This window comes from Nannospalax galili, unplaced genomic scaffold (assembly GCF_000622305.1).
Source record: "Nannospalax galili isolate Female #2095 unplaced genomic scaffold, S.galili_v1.0 scaffold453, whole genome shotgun sequence".
NCBI lineage: Eukaryota > Metazoa > Chordata > Mammalia > Rodentia > Spalacidae > Nannospalax > Nannospalax galili.
This window is the reverse complement of record NW_008334081.1, coordinates 2,373,756-2,397,920: the sequence shown is the minus strand read 5'-3', so window position 1 is coordinate 2,397,920 and position 24,165 is coordinate 2,373,756. Positions and strand designations below refer to the sequence as shown.

Below are 24,165 nucleotides of genomic sequence, written 5' to 3'. Positions count from 1 at the left end.
TCCTGGAACTCACTATTGTAGACCAGACTGGCCATGAACTCACAGAGATCCGCCTGCTTCTGCCTCCGGTGTGCACTACCACACCCTGCTCATCCCTCATATTTGTAAGAAACATGGTGTGTAGCTTTGGTTCCCCCCTTTCACAGTGGTTCTCCTGGCAAAGAGGGACCAGACCTGGACTCTGGTTCTGTCTTTGCCTCCTTTCTCTGCTCAGAGCCTCCTGTCTAATGGTGGTCTCTGCTCCCTCCTAGTTTGAGGGAGTTTGAGTGGTGGCCTGATTATGTATCAAGAAGGCATCTGTCCCCTTTTCAAGGGCACCAGGCTTAGAACAGGAATGTAGGTCCTGACTGAAAATGGGAGACCTTTTAAATTACCAAAGCACAGCCAGGCGTGGGTGCACCCCTTTGATCCCAGCACTTGGGAGGCAGAGGCAGGCAGATCTCTGTGACTTCAAGGCTGGTCTACACAGTAAGTTCCAGGCCAGCTGGGGCTACAAGGAGACCCTTCTCAAAAAGAAGAAAAAAAAACAAAAATTACAAAGCACACAGAAGCCTCTCTTGGCCCAGAGCCCAGGGAGGGGGAAGAGAGACTGATGCACCCTGCTGGCCTCTCTAGCCCTGGGGTAGAGGGTACCTCTGAGGTGTGAGCTGTGCTCCCATAAGAGCTCCCCTTCTGTGCTTTGGGAAAGGCCATGTCAATCAGCACAGCACTGTCCTCTTCCTGGGCTCGCCTCCGCAGCATCCCGCTCCTGCCCCCATCAAGGCCGGGGTAGCCACAGAGGGGAGGGTAGTTATCAGTGAGATCCAGCCCTGTTACTGAGGCACAACTTGCAGCAAACCTATTTTACAGGTGAGGAGGTTAGCTTACAGCAGTGTACCAGGACCTTGCCAGGGTCAGGCTGCACTGCCCCAGCTGCAGGCATATGAAGATCCCTGGACACCAGCTCCAGGAAAGAGCCAGCTACTGAAAGAAGTGTCTAAGAGCCTAGCCCCGTACCTGTCCGTCCACCCATCCATCCATCCATCCACCCACCCATCCACCCATCCACCCATCTAGGGAGTGCCGAGTGGCCCCAAGCGCTATCTCTCTGAGCAGTGTAATGTCACAGCATGGACTTGCCTTTTTCCTTTCTTCACCTGAAGAGGAGGGCCATCGGAGCCCTTTAAAGCCACTTGCCTTTGCGGTACTTTTGAAGAACCTGCTGCCAGCCCAGGCTTCCTTGAGAAGTCAGAGCTCAGTTCCCTAGAGGCTTCCATGGGATCTGCTACACCAGCCTGCGACCTGGCCTTCCCTGTACCTTCAATCTCAGGATCTCTGTGGGAGGCAGTACCTCTATTCCAGGTAGCAGGAAGGCAAAATGCAGAATAAGACCTGTGGCCCAGAAGGAGGCAGGTCTGAGCAGGGCTGGGTTTCAGGTGGGCAGAGCCCAGGAGAGAAGGTGGAGGTCCTGGCTCCCAGTCCAATTCCAGATTTCAGACAAATAGAGACCTGGAAAGGCAGACAGGGGACTGAACCTCCTGTTCCTGCCAGAACTCAGTATCACAATATGGGGACTCTGGGAGCCAGTGAGAACTGTAAGGTGCTCCTGGAGTGAAGGTTCCAGGGCTTTGGATATCGACAGGTAGAGCAGGGAAAGGAGGAAAAGTGGTGTTAATAAGGCCCCAAGTATGACCTGCTGTGTGATGGACTCAGTTCCCAGGTGGGATGCTGACTCCTTAGAGTAGGGTGCCCAAAGAGACACTGAGCACCCATCTCTGCTCACCTCCAGAGCTTGGAGCAGACACTATACCAGGCCTCTGGGGCTCCAGGGTTAGTAAGCCTCAACACTGTCTCCCACAGTCCAGGGATTTTGGAACCTAGTGAGCTACAGGTGCTAGCTCAGTCTCTCTGGGGTTCATCACCTCACTGCTCTCCCTGCAGCTCAAGCATCCAGGAGGAGGGCATCCAGCCTACCTGGCTTAGTGGCTTCCAGATGTGGCCCCAGAGCTCATGGCCAGTCCACCAACACAAACCTGGTCTCAGCAGGAGTGAAATCCGGGCCAGCCCTAAGGGTAGCAGCTAGGAGGGGCCCTGTCCCTGAAGGCCCTGCCCAGGCCATGGAATTCACCTACTTTTACCTCACAGGCCAAGGGGCTGGAAGCAGGCTGGAGAGGTACCTAGAGCAGCTGTCTATCAGTGTCACCTCCCTGGTCCCTGTGCAGGATCTGTCTTTGTTTGAAAACAGGGTGTGGGGATAGAGCCTGCAAACATAGGCAGCCCATTTTCCTAGTGCTTTCACACACCCTACATGCAAACTTGCTGTGCCTCAGGCATTTGTTTACTTAGAGATCCCAGCGCCAGCAGGAGGTGTCTGCTGTTGCTTGGAAGGCCAGGAACATAGAGCTGGATTTGGGTGTCTTCCTCTAGTGCTCTCTCATTGCCCTGATTACCGAACCAGCTCATTTAGGCCAGGCTGGCTGGCCAACCAGTTCTTGGGATCTTCCTGCCTCCACCCCTCAATGCTGGAATTACAGTGGGGATATGCAGTCATCCCCACTTTTTTACCTGGGTGCTGGGGATTTGAACTCAGATTCTCGGGCTTATAGAACAAGCTCTCTTACCCTCTGAGCCATCTCTGTAGCCAAAGTCTATTTCTGCAATGTTGTTTTTTTTTGTCTTTTTGAGACAGGGTCTCCCTGTAGCCCCAGCTGGCCTAGAACTCACTATGTAGACCAGGCTGGCCTTGAACACACAGACACCCTCCTGCCTCTGCCTCCCAAGTGCTGGGATTAAAGGTGTGTTCCAACATGCCAGGCTTTATAAATAAGATTTCTTAAAGATTGCAGAAAGGAGCTAGGCATGATGGCGCATGCCTTTAATCCCAACACTTGGGAGGCAGAGGCAGGAGGATGTCTGTGAGTTCAAGGCCAGCCTGGTATACATAGTGAGTTCTAGGCCAGCTGGGGCTACAGGGAGACCTTGTCTCAAAAAAAAAAAAAAAAAAAAAAAAGAAAAAAAGAAATTTTATTTGTAAAGGAATTAATTTAAAATTTTTTTACGTTTTTTGAGACAGGGTCTCCCTGTAGCCCCAGGTGGCCTGGCACTGTCTATGTAGATCAGGCTGGCCTTGATCTCACAGAGATTTGCCTGCCTTTGGCTCCCAAGTGCTGGGATTAAATAAAGGCAGAGGCATGTGCCACCATACCATGCTCAAGGAATAAATTTAAAAAATATTTTATTATTTTATGTATATGAATGTTTTGCCTGCATATATGTAAATGCACCACGTATGTGCAATGCCTGCAGAGGCCAGAAGAGGGTGAAAATCTGCTGGAACTGGAGTTATGGATGGTTGTTAGCTACCATGTGGGTGCTGGGAACTGATCCCAGGTCCTCTTGAAGAACAGCTAGTGTGTTTACCACTGACCCATCTCTCCAGCCCCCCAAGGAATCAATTTTTAAAAAGCCAGGAATGCAGGATTGGTGAGATGGGTCAATGGGTAAAGTGTTTGCTGCACAAGCGAGTTTGATCCCCAGAACCCACGTACAAGAGGAAGGAGACAAATGACTCCAAAAAGTTGTCCTCTGACCTCCACATGTGTACAATGCCCTGTGTACCTCCCCTTACACATGCTCACACATACACACTCACACAATAATAAAGTAAAAAATGTGTTTTCCTTAAAAAAAAAAAAAAAAAAAAAAAAGCTAGGGAGCCAGGTGTGGTGGCTCATGCTTTTATTCCCAGCACTTTGGGAGGCAGAGGCAGGCAGATCTCTGTGAGTTCAAGGCCAGCCTGGTCTACATAAACACTAAGTTGATCTGATTTTTTAGTAATTTATTTATTTTATGGGTATGACTGTATTGCCTGCATGTAAGTGCACCCATGTCGTGCAATGCCGTGGAAGTCAGAAGGCGGTGTCAGATTCCCCTGGAACTGGAGTTATGGGTGGTCATCTACATGTGGGTGTTGGGAATCGAGCCCAGGTCCTTTGCAAGAGCAGTCAATGCTCTTAACTGCTGAGCCATCTCTCCAATCCTGATCTTTTTTTACTGCACAAAGTGATGATTTATTATCAATCCTATAATCCTGCTTGTTTCTTTTTTTCCCTTCAGTATTAGGGACTGAACCCAGGGTCTCCCACGTGCTGAGGAGGTGCTTTACTCCTGAGCTGTATTCCAACCCTCTTGTTACCTTTTGAGACCAGGTCTCATTAGGTTGCTCAGGCTGGCCTTGAATTCACTCTGTAGCCAAGGCAGGTTGTAAACTTTTAATCCTCCTCCCTCAGCCTGCTGAGTAGTTAGGATTATAGACTTATACCCAGGTGTACACCTACTTCCTCTTCTTAAGCCATCCTTGCATTCCTAAGCTAAAACCTTCATGGTCAAGAAGTGGTATTCTTTAATTTGCTAATCTTTTTTTGTGTGTTTGTGTGACAGGGTCTCCGTGTAGTCCCAGCTGACCAGGCTGGCATCCATCTCAGAGATTCACCTACCTCCCCCCAACTCCTGGCCTCCTAATCTTTTTTTTTTTTGGTCTTTTTGAGACAGGGTCTTCCTGTAGCCCCAGCTGGCCTGGAACTCCCTACATAGACCAGGCTGACCTTGAACTCAGAGATCCATCTGCCTCTGCCTCCCAAGTGCTGAGATTAAAGGTGTGCGCCACCATGCCCGGCTCTGCTAATCTTTATTTAAGACTTTTGCATTTATATTCCTAAGCAAAAGCAGTTTTTTTCTTTTTCATGCTTTTTGCCAAGATTTTTAGCCAGGTCATTTCTCTACCCTCATAGCACGAACTGGGGACAAAGAGGGGCTTTCTCTATACTTATAACATGAACTGAGGACATTTCCAGACACAAATTTTTGGTTTTTTTGAGACAAGGTCTCCCCTATAGCTCCAGCTGACTTGGAACTTGCTATGTAGACCAGGCTGGCCTCAATTTTACAGAGATCCTCCTGCCTCTGCTGGGATTAAAGGCCTGTGTTACCATGCCTGTTCCAGCCTAGGGATTGTTTCTGGGTCCTACAGCTGTTTTAACGAATAGCTTTTTGATATTTCTTCCCAATTCTAGAATTTAAACTTGTTTTAAGACATTTTTCTGTCTTTTCCACTTAACTGGTAAGATTTTCCTACAATTTAATGCTGCAAACGCACCCTTAGGAAGGCTCTGCTGCCTTGGTACCTACCACCTCTATATTGCCTCTCTGCTCTCTACTAGAGTCATGTGCCTGTGTGCAGAGCTTCTGTGATTGAGTAGAACACCCACATCTCATTTTTCATGTGTCTGATATCCTCAGACACGACAGGCATCTGGCATTATCGCAGGGCTCCAGCGCAAAGGCTCTCTGGGACCACTTACTGTTATGCCTCCTTTCCTTGCTAAAAGCTTCTTGACAGGCAGATGCACAGATTCAGATCACACAATTTATTTTGGTGAGAATTAAGAATCAGGAAATGGATGTTAAATCCCACATTGACCATTCTCATGTCACAAACTCCCTGGCAGTTGATCAATCAATCAGCTTGGACACTCGGGCACATGCTTCTCAGCTCCTAGGGCAGTCCCAGTGATACTGAAGAATCTAGAGCAGTGCTGTCCAGAACCTTCTGTGATGATGGAAATGGGATGCCTCCCATCAGGTGTGACCACTAAGCGGAAGAAGGGTGAGCATGAACGAAAAGCTGCATGCAGCTCTGGTGGAGGCCGCACTTGAACTGCAGTTGCCACGTGTGGTAACCTGCTTGGTGAAGCTCCAGAACCCTGGACACTGAGGGGCCTTTGGCAACTACAGTTCAGCCCTCATTCTGAGCAAGAGGAAATTAGAGGCCCTGAGGAAAGACAACGCCCTTGTGGCATTAAATTCAGGCCCTAGTGGTCTGTTAATATAAATTTTATATAAATAAGGCCAAAGGATCATGGGTAAGAATCGGAGGCTATGTGACTAGCAGACAAGAGCTTAGTTCTGTATGTTTCTGAGACTCAATTAGGTTCAGCAGAGCTTGGGGATGTGGAGCATGGTTCTCCACACCTTGGCTTTCACCAAGTGCAAACAAGGTCACACTTAGCTCAGCGTGCTAAGCTCTTTGCTCATGAGGGGAGGGCTCTAGGATCACAGCATCGGAGGCTGGACCATCTTTTACCTATTTTAATTTTTAATATTTTTTTTCAAAATTGGCATACACTGGTCTGAAAGACTAAAAAGTGTGCTGTTGTGGGTCATGACTGCTTGAACCCTGCAAACCAACTGAAGGCCTGCTGAGACAGCATAGAATGCCCACCAGGCTGAGGACACAGACAGACATGAAGAATAAATGACTGCAACATGTCTTGCATTCTCTCCAAGGCTACAATAACCGTCACCAATTCACCAGGAAGACCGCGTGGCAAGATTTAATAGTGTTGGCATCTCCACTGGTATGTATGTGGCATCACATGCCAGCCACCACCGTGCCTTATTATTGCCAGTGGGCTGTGACTGTTGATAGAGTGACGACTTCAGGATCAGTAGGTAGATTAAAAAACCGTGGCTGGGAAGTTCTTTCAAGAGGGACCAGGTGAGGAGCAAGGACTCAGAACCTGACGAATGTGGCATCAATCTGCCGCACAGTGGGAAGGGCCAGCATGACCTTGCGCCGGTATTGGGGGTCCTTCTGCAGGGGGTTGCGCTCCAGGTACACTGTCTCCAGATTTCTGGCACCTTTCAGTTCATCGAGGTCACTCCAGCTCTCCAGGAGATTGTCATTCATCTGAGGGAACACACGTGGAAAAAGGCTTTAGAGACCAGCCTTGGCTGTTGTGCCTGGGTTCCCCAATGAGATGGGAATGCTCCAGTCTTCCTCACCCCAGCCCCTCACAGGTCCTTCCATACCACAGACTGCTACACCAGACACTAGAGATGGAAACATGCCTCTGTCATAGGTTTCTCCTCCCCTGCTTCAGCTTCTGAGGCCTGCTTTGCCAGTCTGGTAAGGGGAAGGGGCAAGATGATCCCCAAGGGTCCATTCCTGTTCCATGCCATCCCTCCAGGTCCAAACTGTCAACATGAACACTTCACATGGCAGAGATGGGACACACTGCACTGTGAGCTGCCATCTTTATCTTTCTGATAGGTTTTTTTCTCCACATTTTATTTTTATTTTTAAATAATTTATTGATCTGATATTTTTTTTAATTAAGAAAATTTACTTATTTTTACTTTATGTACATGAGTGTTTTGCTTGCATTTATGTAAGTGCATGCATGCTGTGTAATGCCCATGGATAACAGAAGAGGGTGTTGGAGCCCCTGGAATTGCAGTTACAGACAGTGTGAACTGCCACGTGAGCACTGGGAACTGAACCTGGGTCTTCTGGAAGAGTAGCCTGTGCTCTTAACCCCTGAGCCACCTCTCCAGCTCCATCTATTTCTATTTTTAACACAATGTATCTGAAAGGCTGAGAGGACAGATACCAAAAGGGCTTTCTTTTCCTTTATGAGTCTGACCTATTCTGTAATAAGCAGGCTTTTATCATAAAAATTACAAAAAAGCCATTACCATTGTGAAAAATGAGCCACGAGCTGCATAATGGCATTTTGGCCAACAGAATGTGACACAACACTGGCCCCACAGGTCCATCCAGTCACGAACCTGCAGGGTATCATCTAGTGATGTCCTAGCTGTCTATGTACTCTGTACTGCTTACACGAAGTGCCCAGTGACACATTTCTCTGAGGTGTCACCAGTGACACATGGTTATTTTCACACATAAATTTTCATGTGCATATCTATCATTTTGTTAGGATCCTGGATGTGATACCGTATGCTTCTGTGTGTGGCCATGCTGCAGCCTCTGAATGTTTACAGAACACTTGGCTAAGCACAGGGGTCACTTACTACAGACTGGTTGCAATCACATTCCACAAGTCTGCCAATTTCAGAGAGAAAACACGGTCTGTCGTTTTAAAGATAAGTAAAACAGGAAGTGTTTGGTGCATTTCCCAGCAACTGTTACTCTCCTCTGACTTCCTGTTCATATCTATTCCCACTTTTCATGTGGCTCCTGGAATGCACTGTTTCTAGAAGCCGAATGCCGAACCTCACCTGACATATCTATGCATGGTTTGAATGTCATCACATTAACGTTCACCCAATGGATCAACTTTCCTTTCTTTTGGTCTTTTTGAGACAGGATCTCCCTGTAGCCCCAGCTGTCCTGGAACTCACTATGTAGACCAGGCTGGCCTTGAACTCACAAGAGATCCACCTGCCTCTGCCTCCCAAGCGCTGGGATTAAAGGCATGCGCCACCACGCCCGGCAAAACCTTCCTTTTGTCCTTTCCTAAGTTATTCCTCTGATTCAACCAAATATGTATCAGGCACTATTTTAGGTGTTGGTGATGTGAGGGGAGGAAATGAAATACAACAGAACAGTACTCAGACTCTAAAAGGAGAAAATTCCCACCTGCACTACAACTGGAGGAAACCCGGAGGACATCATGCTGATGAAAAAAGGGCCAAAACTGCATGAGCTGACTAGAGAGATCCTAGAGGAGCCAAATTCAGGGACAGGGAGAGTGTGGGTGCCAGGGTTAGGAGGAGAATGGGTCTTAGTGCCTAGAAAGGACAGTCTCAGCTTTGTAAGGCAAGAATAGTGGGGGTAGCTAGACAACTGTGAATGGATTTAACACTGAGCTACAACTGAAAAATTCAGATGATAAATCTCATGGTATGCTTTATTTTTATTTTTAAACAGGGTCTCCCTATGGCCCCAGTTGTCCTGGAACTCACTATGTAGACCAGGCTGGCCTTGAACCTACAGAGATCTGCCTGTCTCCCAAGCGCTGGGATTAAAGGTGTGTGACACTATACTTGGCTTTGTGTTTTTTTGTTATTTACTTATTTTTATTTTATGTGTATGAGTGTTATGTCTGCATGTAAGTGCACTAGTGTCATGCAGTGCCCACAGAGGACAGAAGAGGGTGTCAGATCCCCTGGAACTGGAACTACAGACAGTTGTTAGCGCCCAAATGGGTGCTGGGATTTGAACCCAGGTCTCCTGCAAGAGCAGCCAGTGCTCTTAACCACTAAGTAATTTCTCCAGTCCCATGCAATTTTTTAAAAAATTAAGGGGCTGGCGAGATGGCTCAGTGGTTAAGAACACTGGTTGTTCTTGCAGAGGACCAAGGCTCGAATCCCAGCACCCACATGGCAGCTAACAACTGTCTGTAACTCCAGTTCCAGGGGATCCAACAGCCTCTTCTCTTCTGACCTCTGCAGGCATTGCACAACACAGGTGCACTTACCTACACGCAGGCAATACACTCATACACATAAAATAATAAATAAATAAAAGAAAGGAATTAAAAAAATGAACAAATGAAACTCTTCATTAGGCTTACATTTTTACAGCGGGGGGAGACAAATATAAAATATAAAATTAAGCAAGTATGGCTGCAGCTTCAAGCCAGGATGGACAACTGGAGCTAGATTTGCCTTTTATCATAAATTAGCAGAAAGCAGGACATAGCACCGGAAAGAGCTGATCTCGTTAGAGAAGAACCAGTTGAGAATGACGCCTCAAGGGGAAGCAAATGGATCAAATGCTGTGGTCACCCTGGCTGGCCTCCATCAGGATGGAGGAACTTTCTGGATGGTAAAAGGGGACCAAACAGGCCCTGGCAGCTACACTTGAGTGAGGAGGGGATTGTACATGGGTGACAGTGTCAGTTAGAATTTCTACATAGAAGTGAGCCTTTTAGGGAAAAAAATGTCCAGAAATCTCAGAGTATCTTTCTCCTAGGCTCTTAAAGACTAAGACACACATAGGTAGAGATTGAAATATAGGCTGAAAACCTACCAAAGCCCACACAGGGCAGGGACACGTTTACATCCTCCATCACATTCACTATAGGCCACAGAGGGGCCATGTATAGGAACAGAGCTGAGTCAACCTGAGAGGAGAGAACATGCAGGTTCACCCTACAAACAAGCCTCGAAGGTCAAGCAGTAACTTCACTTCCTGGCAGATATAAAGTCCAATATATTTTAAAGGAAAACAATGTAAATCTAGGCATCTAACAGTATATAGGCTCCTAACACCCAACAAACAATAAAAGGTTACTAGCCATGTAAAGAGGGATGATTTCAAGGAATATAAGGATCTGATGAGAAGAGAAATTGAAGCCATAAAACACAAAAAGATTCAGGCTAGAGAGAGGGCTCAGCAGTTAGGAGCACTGGCTGCTCTTGCAGAGGACCTGGGTTCAGTTCCCAGAACCCACACTGGGTGGCTCACAACTAACTGTAACTCCAGTTCCAGGGAATCTGACATTTTCTTCTGGCTCCCTCAGGCACTATGTATACACGTGTACACGCATACCAACAGAGACACACATACATAATTAAAAATAAATCTTTAATAGAATTGTGTAACTATAATACTGTAATTAAAAAATGAATGTAGGGCCAGTGAGATGGCTCAGGGGCTCCACAAACCTGATGAACTGAGTTTGACCCCCAGAATACATGTTAAGTTGGAAGGAGAGAACTGACACACCACAAAGTTGTCCTCCTTCCTCAACATGTATGCCATGGCACAGGTAACTACACCTCTCTCTCTCTCTCTCTCTCACACACACACACACACACACACACACTCATTCGCTTGCTCTCTCAATAAAAAATTTTACAAGAAACAGGTAGAATATTTTCAAATAAACCAACGATGAGGAACTGCTTTACAATAGACTACATTAACAAAAAGTTAAAAATTAAAAATCAGTATCAGCTGGTTTCTCAAACCTAATCCCTAAACTTCCTGCTATGTTGGGAAACCCTGCTGTTAGGGTTGTAGTTCTCCATGTCCGGATAGCCCTAAGGGGCTCGGCGCCAAATGGAAGGACTCCCCTTTTCAGCAGGGGGCCTCCTGCTCTCTTCCTGGCTCACCTGGAAAGTGCTACCAAGCACGGATGCCTGACCTTATCTGAAACATGACCTTTGGCATAGTTACCTGGAGTAAAAACTACCCCCAGGTTTTTTCTATATGATAATCAGGCATTGCCTGATAGTCTGGAAGATAGGAGCCCACTGCCACATGTAAATAAAGCATACTATGAGCACCTATCAGCTGAGGCTTTTGCTACTGCCTCCACACTATAAATTCTCTAGTTCTCCCACTGAATAAACGGAGCTGTTTCACTGTGTCTGGAGTTGTATCACTGCTGTTTCACTGCGCCTGGGATCAGTCTCCCCGGAAGGGCTGTCTTCCGTCAGTGCTCACTGGCCGTCCTGACCCCGTTCGCTGCTTCTGCTCTCCCTGCCCTCGTGGGCAGGTGGCCAACGACTCGTGAAGAGAGGGAGAGACCCCCGCACTGCCAGGTGTACCATCCCTGCCACCCAGGTTTCTCTCTGGCCTCCTCAGCTCCTCTGTGTAGGTTCTGATTTCTTCTGAGTCAACGCTCTAAGCTCTGATCTAACTAGCTTGCTGGCAGCCACACCTTCCTTCAGGAGTGGGCTGCATGCAGAACCATCTGAGCTCAGGGAGGCTTACCTTGTCTTCCCTGAGTCACCTTTACCACCCACCACTGTTCCTAGTCTTCCCAGACATGCTCTGTGCTGCATCCTGATACCATCCAAGATCCACTGCTCTTAATGAGTGGGGAGAGAAATTTTCACTGCAGGCCATTTGTAGTCTAGAGAACTTGAGTGAGCTTTTAAGATAGGAAAACACAGGATAACAGGGCCAGTGGTAAGGAGGACTCATGCCTTGGACTTGGCACAAATCTTGAATCAGGATGACTGCATCTTGAGGACAGCATTTCAATCTGTAGCAGCCCAGGGTGTCAAGTGCCACAATCCCTGCAGGGACCATGTGCCTAAGAACTTCTTGATGTAAAGCCTTAATGCTGGAGACTTCAACTTGGTGATTATTTCACAACCCTTTAAGTTGCAAAGACTTCTTTCCCCATTCAGTTCTCTCCCTACTTTCCCCATAGCACCTCTAGCAAAGCCTCAGCAGAGCCATGACAACAATCCAAGGAGAATTCCAAGGTGGCTTACTGTAGAAACCCACTCAATAGTCCATTTTTTTTTTTTTTTTTTTTTGATACAGGATCTCACATAGCCCAGACTGGCCTTGAACTTGCTATATAGCTGAGGATGACTTTGACTTCCTGATCCTCCTGCCTCTTACCTCCCGAGTGCTGCTAGGCTTCTAGGTGTGTACCACTATGCCCAGTTTATGCAGTGCTGGGGATCGAACCAAGGGCTTCATACAAGCTAGGCAAGCACACTGTCAACTGAGCTTCAACCTTAACATCCCTTCTGTTGTGCTGGAGGTATCTGCTCAGAATGTAGTTGCCCCTCTACCGGGGTTTGAAAATCTTTAGTCCTGGGACAGCTTTAGGGCTGAACCACAGAAAATCAGGACTTCTAAACTGTTCACATACATTATGATCATCCAGAATTGAGGCAAAGTGAAGAGAATGCCTGGGAGATGGAGGGAGACTGCACTTTTGACAAGCCTACCAGGTCTGCAGATGCTGTAGATGTGAGGCTCCCACTCTGAGAAGTACGGCCATAGACAAGTCCAATGCAAACTCACAGTTACCATGTGCCAGGTTCACTCAGTACCAAGACTTCTAGGATCAGAAGACCTGCATTTATTCACCCGTTTTGCTTAATGGGATGCATTTAGCTAGAGCTACCAATCCCAGTGAACATAAAACTTACCCAAAACTCTTGCAGTTCTGTTAGATGGCTGATATTTTCAATCTTTTTTATTCTGTTTGATGCAATGTCCAACATCGTGAGTTTGTTCTAAAATAAAGAAATAAAAATTCTGCTGCATTAAACTTCAAAGGTGGCATGTGACCAGATGCACAATGTGAAGTTTAGCTTGAGCTGAAGGCTACAGGCCAGCCACCCTCTCTGCCTTGGATCAGCTTTGATGCAGCGCAGTCTAATACTACCTAACCCCCTTCTTGTAGCCTCCCGGCTGAACATGTTTCAGTGTTTCTGCTTATGACCTCACTGAGCTCTCACTGGAATTTGGTCAGGCCTCAGATCCACTGAGGACCCCAGTAAGACCCATGGTCCTTTCCCCACAGCCCTGGGAAGAACAGCAAACCTGTTTTGAAGTTGGTAGCAATACAATAGTAGTAGCATGTCTTTCATATTGCCAAATTCCAATGGAAGTCCTGTCTTCGGGGGAACAGAGAACTCGGGGTTCAGTGAGGGTAATACACTGCCCGGTAGAGGTGGGAAGAGGTACTGTAGGCCTTAAGTCCATTGTTCAACCAGAGGCCCTTCTGTCTGGGGTAAAGCTACCTGAGGTAATATCAGGAAGGCCTAGGGAAGAGCCAGTGTTGTGGCCTCTGGGATTTTTTTTTCCTTGTCTCTTTGAGACAGGGTCTCCCTATAGCCCTAGCTGGCCTGGAACTCGCTATGTAAACCAGGCTGGCCTCAAACTCAGAGATCCACCTGCCTCTGCCTCCCAAGTGCTGGGATTTAAAGGCATGTGCCACCACACCCGGCAATGATTTTGAGAGATGTTTTTATTTATTTTTTGGTCTTTTTGAAACAGGATCTCCCTGTAGCCCCAGCTGTCTTGGAACTCACACTGTATACCAGGCCGGCCTCAAACTCAGAGATCCACCTGCCTCTGCCTCCCGAGTGCTGGGACTACAGGTGTGTGCCACCACACCTGGCCTCTGGGATTTATGACAAGGGCAAGTGGAATCTCAGCCACTGAAGATGAAGTCCAGAGTACATTGAATATTCAGCAGGACACAGCATTGTGACCTATGATCTTCTCTAAAGGTGCCTGCCAGATGCTTCCTGAAACACATCTGGCTCAGATTGGGTAATGGTTTTAAAGTATATAGTTTCAAGATTCAACAGAAAAATTTCATAGTGAAAATTAAGTCTACTGGAGCTTACACTGCTTGCCAGTGTTTAACAAACTCTGGCACATTTTCCTAGGCTCCCTAGGAATCCCTCAGAGCTAGCTGGGCGCTAGACAAGTTTCTTCCCTCTTTTGCCCTGGGGCCTCCTAGCACTTCTGTTTGCTTTCTATTGCATTTCTGGTATCCTGATTCCAAGTTTTTTTTTCCCCTCAAGTTTTAATGGTTAAAAAAAAAAAAAAATCAAACACACAGTCAGTGGCTCTATTGATTAAGAAAATGCATGGCAGGTGTGGAGGGATGGCTTAGTGCTTAAGAGCATTGGTTGCTCTTGCAGAGGACTCGGGTTTGGTTCCCAGAGCTCACATGTTGACTAGCAACCATTATTTGTAACTCCAGTGGTGCACTTACTTACATGCAGGCAAAACTCATAAAGTAAAACTTAAAAATGTCGCTGGGCGTGGTGGCACACCCCTTTAATCCCAGCACTCGGGAGGCAGAGGCAGGGGGATTTCTGTGAGGAGACATGAATTCCTGTTGTTTAAAAGCCACCTAGCCTCCGGGCGTGGTGGCACACCCCTTTAATCCCAGCACTCGGGAGGCAGAGGCAGGGGGATTTCTGTGAGCACAAGGCCAGCCTGGTCTACATAGTGAGTTCCAGGACAACTAGGGCTACAGGGAGACCCTGTCTCAAAAAAGACAAAAGAAAAAAAAAAAAAGAAAATAAGAACTGTCATGGCTGCGGCCTCCAAGTCCCTTGAGGGTCCCCAGCACCATTCCACCTGCCTCCCGGTCCCATACAAGCATCACTGCGGTACACAGAGACACACATGCCATGAGCACTGACTGAGCCACAGATGTGCACAGGTAAGAGTGCTATCTTCAGCAAGGTACTCAGTCCCTGTGCTGTATCTAATGGAAGAGGAAGCTCCTTCTGACCATCTTATTCAGTCACTTCTGATCCTAGCGCACGGAGTGTTAGTGTGCCCACTCAGCAGTTCAGAAGGCGTCAGAGCCAAAAATGGCTTTAGGAGAAATGTACAGATAAAGGGACTGTGAGCAGCCTGAGGATACAGTGGCAGAGCTGGGACAGACCAGGCCCACTCTGTGATTGTCCTGTGGTGGTCAAACTGTGTGTAAGCCTTCAAACTGGTAAAACAGAAGTAGCCTGAAAGACATAGATTTGATTCTAGTGAAGTCTAAGCACAAAGGCTCAGCACCAGGGCAGCACCTGATGCTGGTGATGGACATCAGCTGTCAGGACTGGTCTCTAACCTTTCTGACCTGAGATCTAGTTATATACTCAAGCCCCTCTTGAGTGTGATGAGGATTTGAATGCTCATTCAAAAGCAAGCAAAAGTGGTGGTGCACACCTTTAATCCCAACATTGGGGAGGCAGAGACAGGTGGATCTCTGTGAGTTTGAAGCCTGTCTGGTCTACATACTGAGTTCCAGGCAAGCTGGGCTATAGGGAGACCCTGTCTCAAACAACAACAGCAACAACAAAACCCCCAGAAAACCCAAACCAAAATAAGGAAGCAAGAATTGCTTCGAACAAACAGTGGGTAGAACGGGCAGTGCGTATGCATCACAGGTCATGGCTTTTTAAGAAACCTAGCTGAAGTGTTGGCACAAACTTATTTTAGGTCAATGAAAGGAAAAGCCAGGTTATAAAAGAGCCACATGTGTTAGACAGACACCACAGGACACTGAGGAGCAACCAAACCAGTGGAACAGTGACAGTGCATTTGCTACTTGGGAAAGTGTGCTCCTTTTTCTCTCACACAAAAATTCCTGATTGTCTGGTAAAACTTGGGAGAAAATTAAGTGTTAACAGCTGATGAAAAAAATCTGAAAAAATTGTTACATTTGATCATGATGAACATTAAAAATAAGTTATCTTTGCCCCAGTAATTTTTGTTTGGTTTTGTTTCAGAGGCCCAGGAATGACACAAGTTTAACCAAGATGAGGTGCAACAGGCCCAGGTAGGCTTCTGCACTCTTGCTTCTTTCCTGTTTGAAGACAGACTGCTACATGTGGGGGCTGTTGCCTGTGGAGAACAGGGGCTGACTGGTGCTCCCTGCCAGTATGTCACCCTGCCCAGCCTCAAGGCCACCTACAGTCCCCTGGCTCCTATCACAGCCTCCACCTTCTCCCTCAACTCATTATGTACTATCGAAGTTCACACGCTGGTTGTCTGTGTGTGTGTGTGCGAGAGAGAGGGAGAGAGAGAGAGAGAGCCTAAGGTGCTCGAGAGAGAGTCAGAGTCATATGTTGCCTAAGCTGACCTCAAACTCACTGTCAAGGTTGGACTTGAACTCCTGATCCTCCTGCTTCCACCTCCAAGTGCTGAGATTACAGGTATGTGCTGTCGTGCTTGACTTTACATGCTGGACTAAATTTTTAAAGAAAATTTTGAATTTATGTGTTTTGCCTCCATGCATGTAAGCGTACCAAGTAGTGCAATATCCTTGGAGGTCAGAAAGAGGGTGTTGGATCCCATGTAACTGGAGTTACGGATGGAGCTGCGATGTGGGTGGAAACTGAACCTGGGTTCTCTACAAGAGTAGCCAGTGCTCTTAACTGCTGAGCCACCTCTCTCCAGCCCCTGGATTTAAATTCTTAATTTGACTGCAAAGTTGGAGAAAGGTGACCAAACTTCAAACAGGTGAATTCTAGCTTTTTCAAAATTTCCTATACATGTTGATGAACTGAAACTCAGAACACTGGTTTTCTTCTAGAATGGCATCACAGATGGTGATCAGGTCCTAGGCTGAGGCAGAAAAGGCAAAGGAACCTATGATGAGATTGAAGCTTGATGTTCCCAGGAACAAAGAACTGACCCATCTGCCATATTTGTTGGTAAATTAACTAAACAAAAACAGCAACCAAAAAAACCCAAGCCAAAATCCATAAAACCAATCTCCCCAAACCAAACCAAATAACACCCCAGTAAAATTAAACAAGAGAAAGTATTTTATTTTTGTCTTGAATTGTGTTTGGAGGAAAATCAGGTGGGGCTGGAGGCAACTGTTAGCATGTTATTCTTGAGTGGGAAGGCTGGGAGCGATAGGACAGGAGGGTGAACAGCAGCGGGGAGGAGGAGGGAAGAGGAGGAAAACTTCAGTACTCCAGTCTCTAGGAGAGTGCAAGGAGAGCAGAACCATGCTGCTTCGTTCTAAGGAGCTGAGCTTATCCTGCAGCCCTTGCAGGCTGGGAGTGGGGGCTGAAGCAGGGCAGGAAGTTCAGTGTCTGGGGGTGGGGGGGGAGCAGTGCTGATGCTAGCTCCCTGTGTGGTATAAGGGTAGAGTAGGTACAGATTTTTCAAACTTCCCAGAAGGCCTAGTGTGCATGGAAGATGTGCAGTGAGCTGCTGTAGGAGAGTATCTCTGATATTTGTGTTGAAAACCCACAGGCAGAAAGGGTGTGCTGGCATCTGGACACACTAGGCAGAGGGTCCTTGGTTCATATCTTGTGCACTTCCCTTTGTTTTCAGGATGGCAAATCTTCTATGATAAAGCCCTGGAGACAGTGTGTTCACCCGAGGCCAGGCCTGGTGGGCAGTGGATGCTCGCTTCCAGCCCCACCCCCAGGCCCCCCTTAGAAGATAGACCAACAGGCTCTTACGTTGTTCTCCAGGCCCTCGATGACCTCAATGCCATTGTGGCTGAGGTATAGCTCTCGAAGGTTCACCAGGCTCTGCAGACCCTCAATCTTCGTTAGCCGGTTGCTCTGCAGAAGGGAGTGAAGAGGTATCAGCCTTGGGGTTGAGGAGAGTGCTCAGTGGTTAAAGCACTTGCACTCAAGCTTGACAACTTGAGTTTAGAAGCCCAGAACCCCCATAAATGCCAGGTGGATGTATATCCCTCCTGTAATTCCAGCTGCAGAAGGCAGAGACAGGGGATCCCCAGAGCAAGCTGGCTAGTAAGATTAGACCACTGATGAGCTCTGGGTTTGACCAAGAGATCCTGCCTCACGGAATAAGGTGGAAGAGTGATCAAGTACGATTCCTGACATCAACCCTACACATGTACACAGACACACACACACCTTGGGTCGCCACAAGCACACCCACACACATACACAGAAACGCACACACCCTGGACCTCCACAGCATGCTTACACAGACACACACAGAAATAGACACACCCTGGGTCTCCACAAACATATTCATACACATACACACACACACCTTGGGCCTCCACAAGCATGTTCACACATGTATAGAGGCAGGCACACACAGACACACAAACATGCACATACACATATGCATGCCACACAAAAAGAAAAAAGAGAAAGAAGAGCTGTCAGGCACACAAAGGGTTAGATTAGAAATGAGGTTCCCATTAAAGAACCCTAAGAACAGATATTTCATGTAAAATGTGTTTGAATGGGAATTGAGAAGAAAATCCAAAATTTGACTCTGTTGTAATGGGCTTATGCATACATGGAATTTCATGGTTTTATAAGGAAATATCTTTTTAGACATACTGGAAGGTTTACTAACTTACTGGACATGGTGGTGCATGCCTTTAATCCTAGCATTCTTGGACACTGGTGGATCTCTGTGAGATCGAGGCCAGTTTTGGTCTACATGGCGAATTCTAGCCAGCTGGGACGACATGGAGACCCTGTCTCAAAAGAAAGATTAAACTCACTATGTGGACCAGGCTGGCCTCGAACTCAGAGAGATCCGCCTGCCTCTGCCTCCCAAGTGCTGGGATTAAAGGCACGTGACACCATGCCCAGCTACTGTCAAATATTTTAAAAATTAAAAAAAAATTTCACTCAGTGTGTGTGCGCGCATATGGAGGCACACACACTGAGGACAACTTTCAGGAGCTGGTTCTCTCCTTCCACTATGTGGGAACTGGGGTCAAATCAGGTTATCAGGCAAGCACCTTTACCCACTGAGCCATATCTCTATCCTCAAACTTTTGAAAATCAATTTTCCTTTCCTTGAGAGTATCTTACAAATCAATTAAACTTTAAGAACTCTCTTCCAAAGCAGTCTACATGGCATCTATTTTATACAGGGCCTGAGCAGTTTTCTAAGTCATAACTGGCCGTTGATGGGACCTGCTAAACCAGGTATCCCAGGTGTACCCAGTCCCGTCTCCTCTCAAGGTCTTATTCCATAATTTGCTGCCAGCAAAAAAGGTCAACACACACCTATGCACACTCTAGTGCTGCACACTGTGTAATGTCGAGGGAGAGCTTCCAGCACTGAGTAGACACTTGAGAGGTCTGAGGGTGAGCTCACCCTTCTGAAGATGGCTGTGAAATCCACCTCATTACTCAATTGCCAAAAGGTAAAGGAATGACATTTTAGGAAGTTTTAGTTTTTAAAATTAACTTTCATTTTATTAGTATGTGTTTTGCCTATGTGTATATAAGTGCATCATGTGTGTGTAATGCCCTAGGAGGCCATAAGAAGGTGTCAGATCCCCTGGAACTGGAGTTAAGGATGGGTGTTTGCCACCATGTGGGTGCTGGGAACCAAATCCCAGTCCTCTGCAAGAGCAGCCAGTGCTCTTAACCACTGAGCCACCTCTCCACCCCCAGGAATGACATTTCTTTCTTTTTTTTTTGCATGCTTTTTGAGATAGGGTCTCCCTGTAGTCCCAGCTGGCCTGGAACTCACTATGTAGACCAGGCTGGCCTTAACTCACAGAGATCCGCCCACCTCTGCCTTTAATCTCCTGAGATTACAGGGGTGCGTCACCACGCCTGGCAGGAATGACATTTTTTTTTGGTCTTTTTGAGATAGGGTCTCCCTGTAGCCCTAGCTCTACCTCCTGAGTGCTGGGATTAAAGGCATGCACCACCATGCCTGGCCAGGAATGACATTCTTAAAAGTAAAAATAAATTATACAGAAAGAATGGAATTTTTGTTTAGCATGTATGTGTATGTATAAAGTCTGTGGACTCTAATTTTTGGTCATCTACTAATGGTAAAACACTGCTGATCCTAGACATAGTAAGGGATAATAGCAGGCTGGGTGTGGTGGGTCCAGTCCTGTGGGAAGGAAAAGACGGGCGCTGGGGATGTGTGGTACCTGCATACTGAGGACTGTCAGATTGGTAAGTGCATCCAGGTTCTGAAGTTTTGTAATTTTGTTTTTCCCCAGAAACAAACTCTCCAGGTTGGTTAATGTGTCAATATTTTCAATTGCCTGTGAAACAGATGGAGCAATAGTTAGGTCTGTGGCCAGCAACCTGTACCAAGGTGCCTGGACTTCAGCTCTGAGGTCCTGGGCACTGAGAGTTTTCCAATGAAATTTCCCTGGAATATAAAGTATAAAAAAGCAGGAAAATGAAGAGGGTCCACAACCTTGTCATCCTGGGCTCATTCCCAACTGTCACAATATCAGAGCTCTAGAGTTGTTTGAAAACCCATAGAACTACCCAAGTTCTCTAGCCTGAGGTAGCACCTTGTCCTAGTCTTTGATAATACGCATTTCTATGAACCCAGGCCTTTACAGAAGTGAGATACTTACTGGAATCTGTGACCCAGTCTTTCAGACCCTGGGATGCCCACAAGGGATGCCCCTGGCCAGCTCCATTCATCCTCCAGACTCCAGGCTGCCCACCAGGGAGGCCTCGGATGCCCACAAGGGATGCCCCTGGCCAGCCCCATTCCTTCTCCAGACTCCAGGCTGCCCACCAGGGAGACCTCGGATGCCCATGAGGGATGCCCCTGGCCAGCTCCATTCCTCTTCCTTTGCTTCTCTTTGTTGCTATCTGCTCCTCTAGTCACCCCTGGCTTTGCATCCTACCTAGCTCTCAGTGAACCAGCAGAGCAGGCCAGGATGCTACAGTAACTTCCAAACCCCAAACGGAGGGTGCTTCAAACATGGGGTTCCTGATTCAGCCAGGAACCAAGGTGGGAAAAGACAGGTTCAACACCATGACACAATAAGGATGTCAGATTTGGATCCGTACAGTCTTCCAGTTTACAGAAACCTCATTATTTGTACATTTGGGGAGCCTCCCTCCTTAGCTTGTCAGATCATCTTCTAATACCAGCACCTATATGACCCTCGGAGGTTCCTCTTTTTCGGATACAAGGCACTTTTCCCAGTAGTTATGAGTCAGCTGATAAAAGACAGTTTTTAAAAAATATTTTCTTTTTATTTTTATGTGTATGAGTGTATTGCCTGCATGTATGTGAGTGCACCTGTGTCATGCAATGCCTCGGAGGTCAGAAGAGGGTTTCAGATTCCCCTGGAACTGGAGTTAAGGACAGTTGTTAGCTGCCATGTGGGTGCTGGAAATTGAACCCAGGTCCTCTGCAAGAGTAGTCAGTGCTCCTAACCACTGAGCCATCTCTCCAGCCCCTTGGTTTTGTTTTTATGGAACACCATATTGCTTTTTAAGTCTCTCATTCAGCTGGGCGTGGTGGCGCACGCCTTTAACCAGCAGTCGGGAGGCAGACGTAGGTGGATCTCTGTGAGTTCAAGGCCAGCCTGGTCTACATAGTGAGTTCCAGGACAGTTGAGGCCACAGGGAGACCCTATTTCAAAAAAGACCAAAAAAAAAAAAAAAAAGAAAAGGGAAAGCTTGGCTGGGTCACCTTGTAGAGCACAGCTGGGACTGGCTTGGTCCAGGACCACGATCAAGAGCAAATGACAGGGAAGTGCAGAGTTAGAGAGCACTCGTGTGGGTACAGTGCTTGTTAACACTGCCTTCCAGCTAGTGTTTTTCCGTTTCCCCCAAATCATACCAGTATAAGAAAAACCCAGTCGAGCACACACCCTATGTGTACCGCCGCAGGTTCACACAGCCCAGTGTGTTCCAAGGACACGCAAACTGCCACCTGTACCTACCCGGATCCGGTTAGATCCTAGCTCCAGCATCTGTAGTTGATGTAAGTTGCTTATGTTCTCAATTTTATTGATTTTGTTGTTGACCAAGAAGAGTTTTTTCAGTTGGGTTAATTTGTCAATCCCTTCAATGTTCCTCAGCAGATTAAAAGAAATATCTAGAATCCTGGGAATAAACAAAATATTTTTTTTGAATATTTTCAAATACTCAGAATTCCACTTCCAGGGAATAGCTGCCCCAGGGTCTGCAGTCCCTAGGAGGTGGGATCTGACTGGCTCACACTGAAGCTGTCCTAGGAGTGAGGCTGCCTGCAGGGCAGCAGAGGCAGCCTGCGGGCACTAGACATTGTCTCGTAGGGCTCTACTAAAGAGCAGAAACAAGGTTTCATTCTTGCCTGTGTCCATGGCAGGACCTAGAGCAGATACTACACCCAGAAAGGGTCTGAACAATGTTGAACTGAAAAAATCAGCTAGGGGTAGTGGCACAAGTCTATAATGCCAGTACTGGAGAAGGGGATGTATGAAGATCAGAATTTCAAGATTATCTTCAGCTACATAGTTGTTTAAGCTCAGCCTAGGCTACTGTCTTAAACAAAAACAATGAAAATTCAGCAAGCAACAAAGGGATAGAGAACCACGTAAAGCTAACTCCTTCAAACAGAAATGTTGCTGTTATATTTGTTTTAAAAAGAGAATTCTTGATTGGGCATGGTACATGCCTTTAATCTCAGCCCTCAGGAGACAGAGGCAGGGAGACCTCTGTGAGATCCAGGCAGCCTGGTCTACACAGTGAGTTCAAGGTCAGCTGGGGCTACAGTGGAACCCTGTCTCAAAAAACAAAAACAAAAAAGCAAATTCTGGATTAAGGATCCTTTCTTCCTGATTTTGACACCATCCTGGAATAGAATCCAGTAAGAAGCCTAGTTCCAGTTAAGATTGCCCAGCAAGCCAATACCATGTATGAAGCTGTCCTTCTTAAGTCCCAGTGTGGGGCAGGACCCTGATCAGAAGCAGCTCTTAAGGGCCAGGGTGATGCAAGGAGTTGGTTCTGGGGAGTCTGGTGACCCCCACCCAACCATCTCCTCTGGGTCTCCAACTCACTCCAATTCTGTCAGCGCCTCCAGATTCTCAATCTTCTTGATCTGATTATCATAGAGATCCAGTTCTCGTAGACTCTGTAGTTCTTCCAGGTTCTCAATGCACTTAATTAAGTTTTGACGCAGGCAGAGGGACTAGAGGATGGGAAGAGTGGAGTGGCATCAGCAAAGGAGAACATGGGACCAGCACTCCACAGGGAAGGTATATTTTGTTTCTGAGAAGGATGCTGACCTTCAAGGGGTAAGTGAGTGAGAGTACAAAGCTGGAATCACCCTAACACAACTTGAGGACACGTGGAGACCCAAACAGACTCCACACTGAACACGCCTGCTTGGGGAGGGAGTCCTCAAATGGGGTTGAAGTATAGGCCAAGTCCTGGCAGATGGAGGAAGCTTTATTAGGCTCTATTTTGAGAAGCAAATGTAATTGCAGTGAGCTAAGGACAGGAGACTACAAGCTCACTGAGGCAGGCTCAGAGGCGAGGCAGGCCCAAGTTCCTTAACCCATTCAGAACGGAGATGTGAGAACATGGCCAGCACTATCCACAGGATGGAAACGACTGTGCATGTCCTCCAAGTAAGTGTCACAGAGTCACCTTGTATGCGAGGACAGACCCTTCTCACCTTCACTTTCTTTAGTACTTCAAAGCCTTCAATCTTTCCAATACGATAGTGGTTCAGATCAACATCCTGAAACAGAGAAAATCTTACTTAGCTATATCAGAGTCCCTGGAGACCTAGTTCCTACTCAGGAGTTGCTGAGGAGGCTGTCAGGTGGCAAGGAGGAGAGGATGTGAGGCTGAGCCAGATCCATGTGTGACTGGCAGATGACAGTGACATAGGGTAAGCCGCCAGGTGCTCTTTGGTTTAGCTGTGATTTATGTTAGTTTTATGTAAAACTGACTCAAAATGATTGCATTTTGACAGCTTTCCCTGGCTTCCCAGGCCCCTGAGCATAGACCACAAGCCCAGGCTCCAAGGTGATATACTCATCTCCACCAGTAACCAGCTGTGGGCTCAGGAGAGGACTGTAGCCAGCAGTTAGTCTGTAATCAATCCCCTGGCAGTTGGCCAAACCAAGCTATTTTTCTAAAACTGGGGATGTGAGGGTCCTATCACTGGACCCATTTAATTTATGAGTCAAAAGGATCTCATTTGCCACACAATCCTTACTGATTAAACAGAAATGGAATTTCAACTGTTGGTATTAACTGTAAAAATATAGGAAATTGCTGGGCATGGTGGCACATGCCTTTAATCCCAGCACTTGGGAGGCAGAGGCAGATGGATCTTTGTGAGTTTGAGGCCAGCCTGGTCTACATAGGAAGTTCCAGGACAGCTGGGGCTACAGGGAGACCCTGTCTCAAAAAGACCAAAAA

The 24,165-nt window shown here is 47.0% G+C and overlaps 2 protein-coding genes across 2 annotated transcripts in view; both read right to left on the bottom strand.

The window, feature by feature from the left end:
- Ano7 (anoctamin 7) overlaps positions 1 to 741 on the bottom strand; it is a 32,368-nt gene extending 31,627 nt beyond the window's left edge. Inside the window, exon 1 of the mRNA XM_008829149.3 lies at positions 634 to 741. Coding sequence (XP_008827371.1) covers positions 634 to 741 — 108 coding nt within the window. The remainder of the gene's footprint in view (positions 1 to 633) is intronic.
- A 5,603-nt stretch (positions 742 to 6,344) lies between these two features.
- Positions 6,345 to 24,165, bottom strand: part of Ppp1r7 (protein phosphatase 1 regulatory subunit 7) — a 24,531-nt gene continuing 6,710 nt past the window's right edge. The window contains exons 4-10 of the mRNA XM_008829147.3: positions 23,411 to 23,476; positions 22,791 to 22,921; positions 21,693 to 21,855; positions 19,923 to 20,039; positions 17,491 to 17,595; positions 12,691 to 12,777; positions 6,345 to 6,727 (exon numbers count right to left, since the gene is read on the bottom strand). Coding sequence (XP_008827369.1) covers positions 6,551 to 6,727; positions 12,691 to 12,777; positions 17,491 to 17,595; positions 19,923 to 20,039; positions 21,693 to 21,855; positions 22,791 to 22,921; positions 23,411 to 23,476 — 846 coding nt within the window. The 3' untranslated portion in view covers positions 6,345 to 6,550. The remainder of the gene's footprint in view (positions 6,728 to 12,690; positions 12,778 to 17,490; positions 17,596 to 19,922; positions 20,040 to 21,692; positions 21,856 to 22,790; positions 22,922 to 23,410; positions 23,477 to 24,165) is intronic.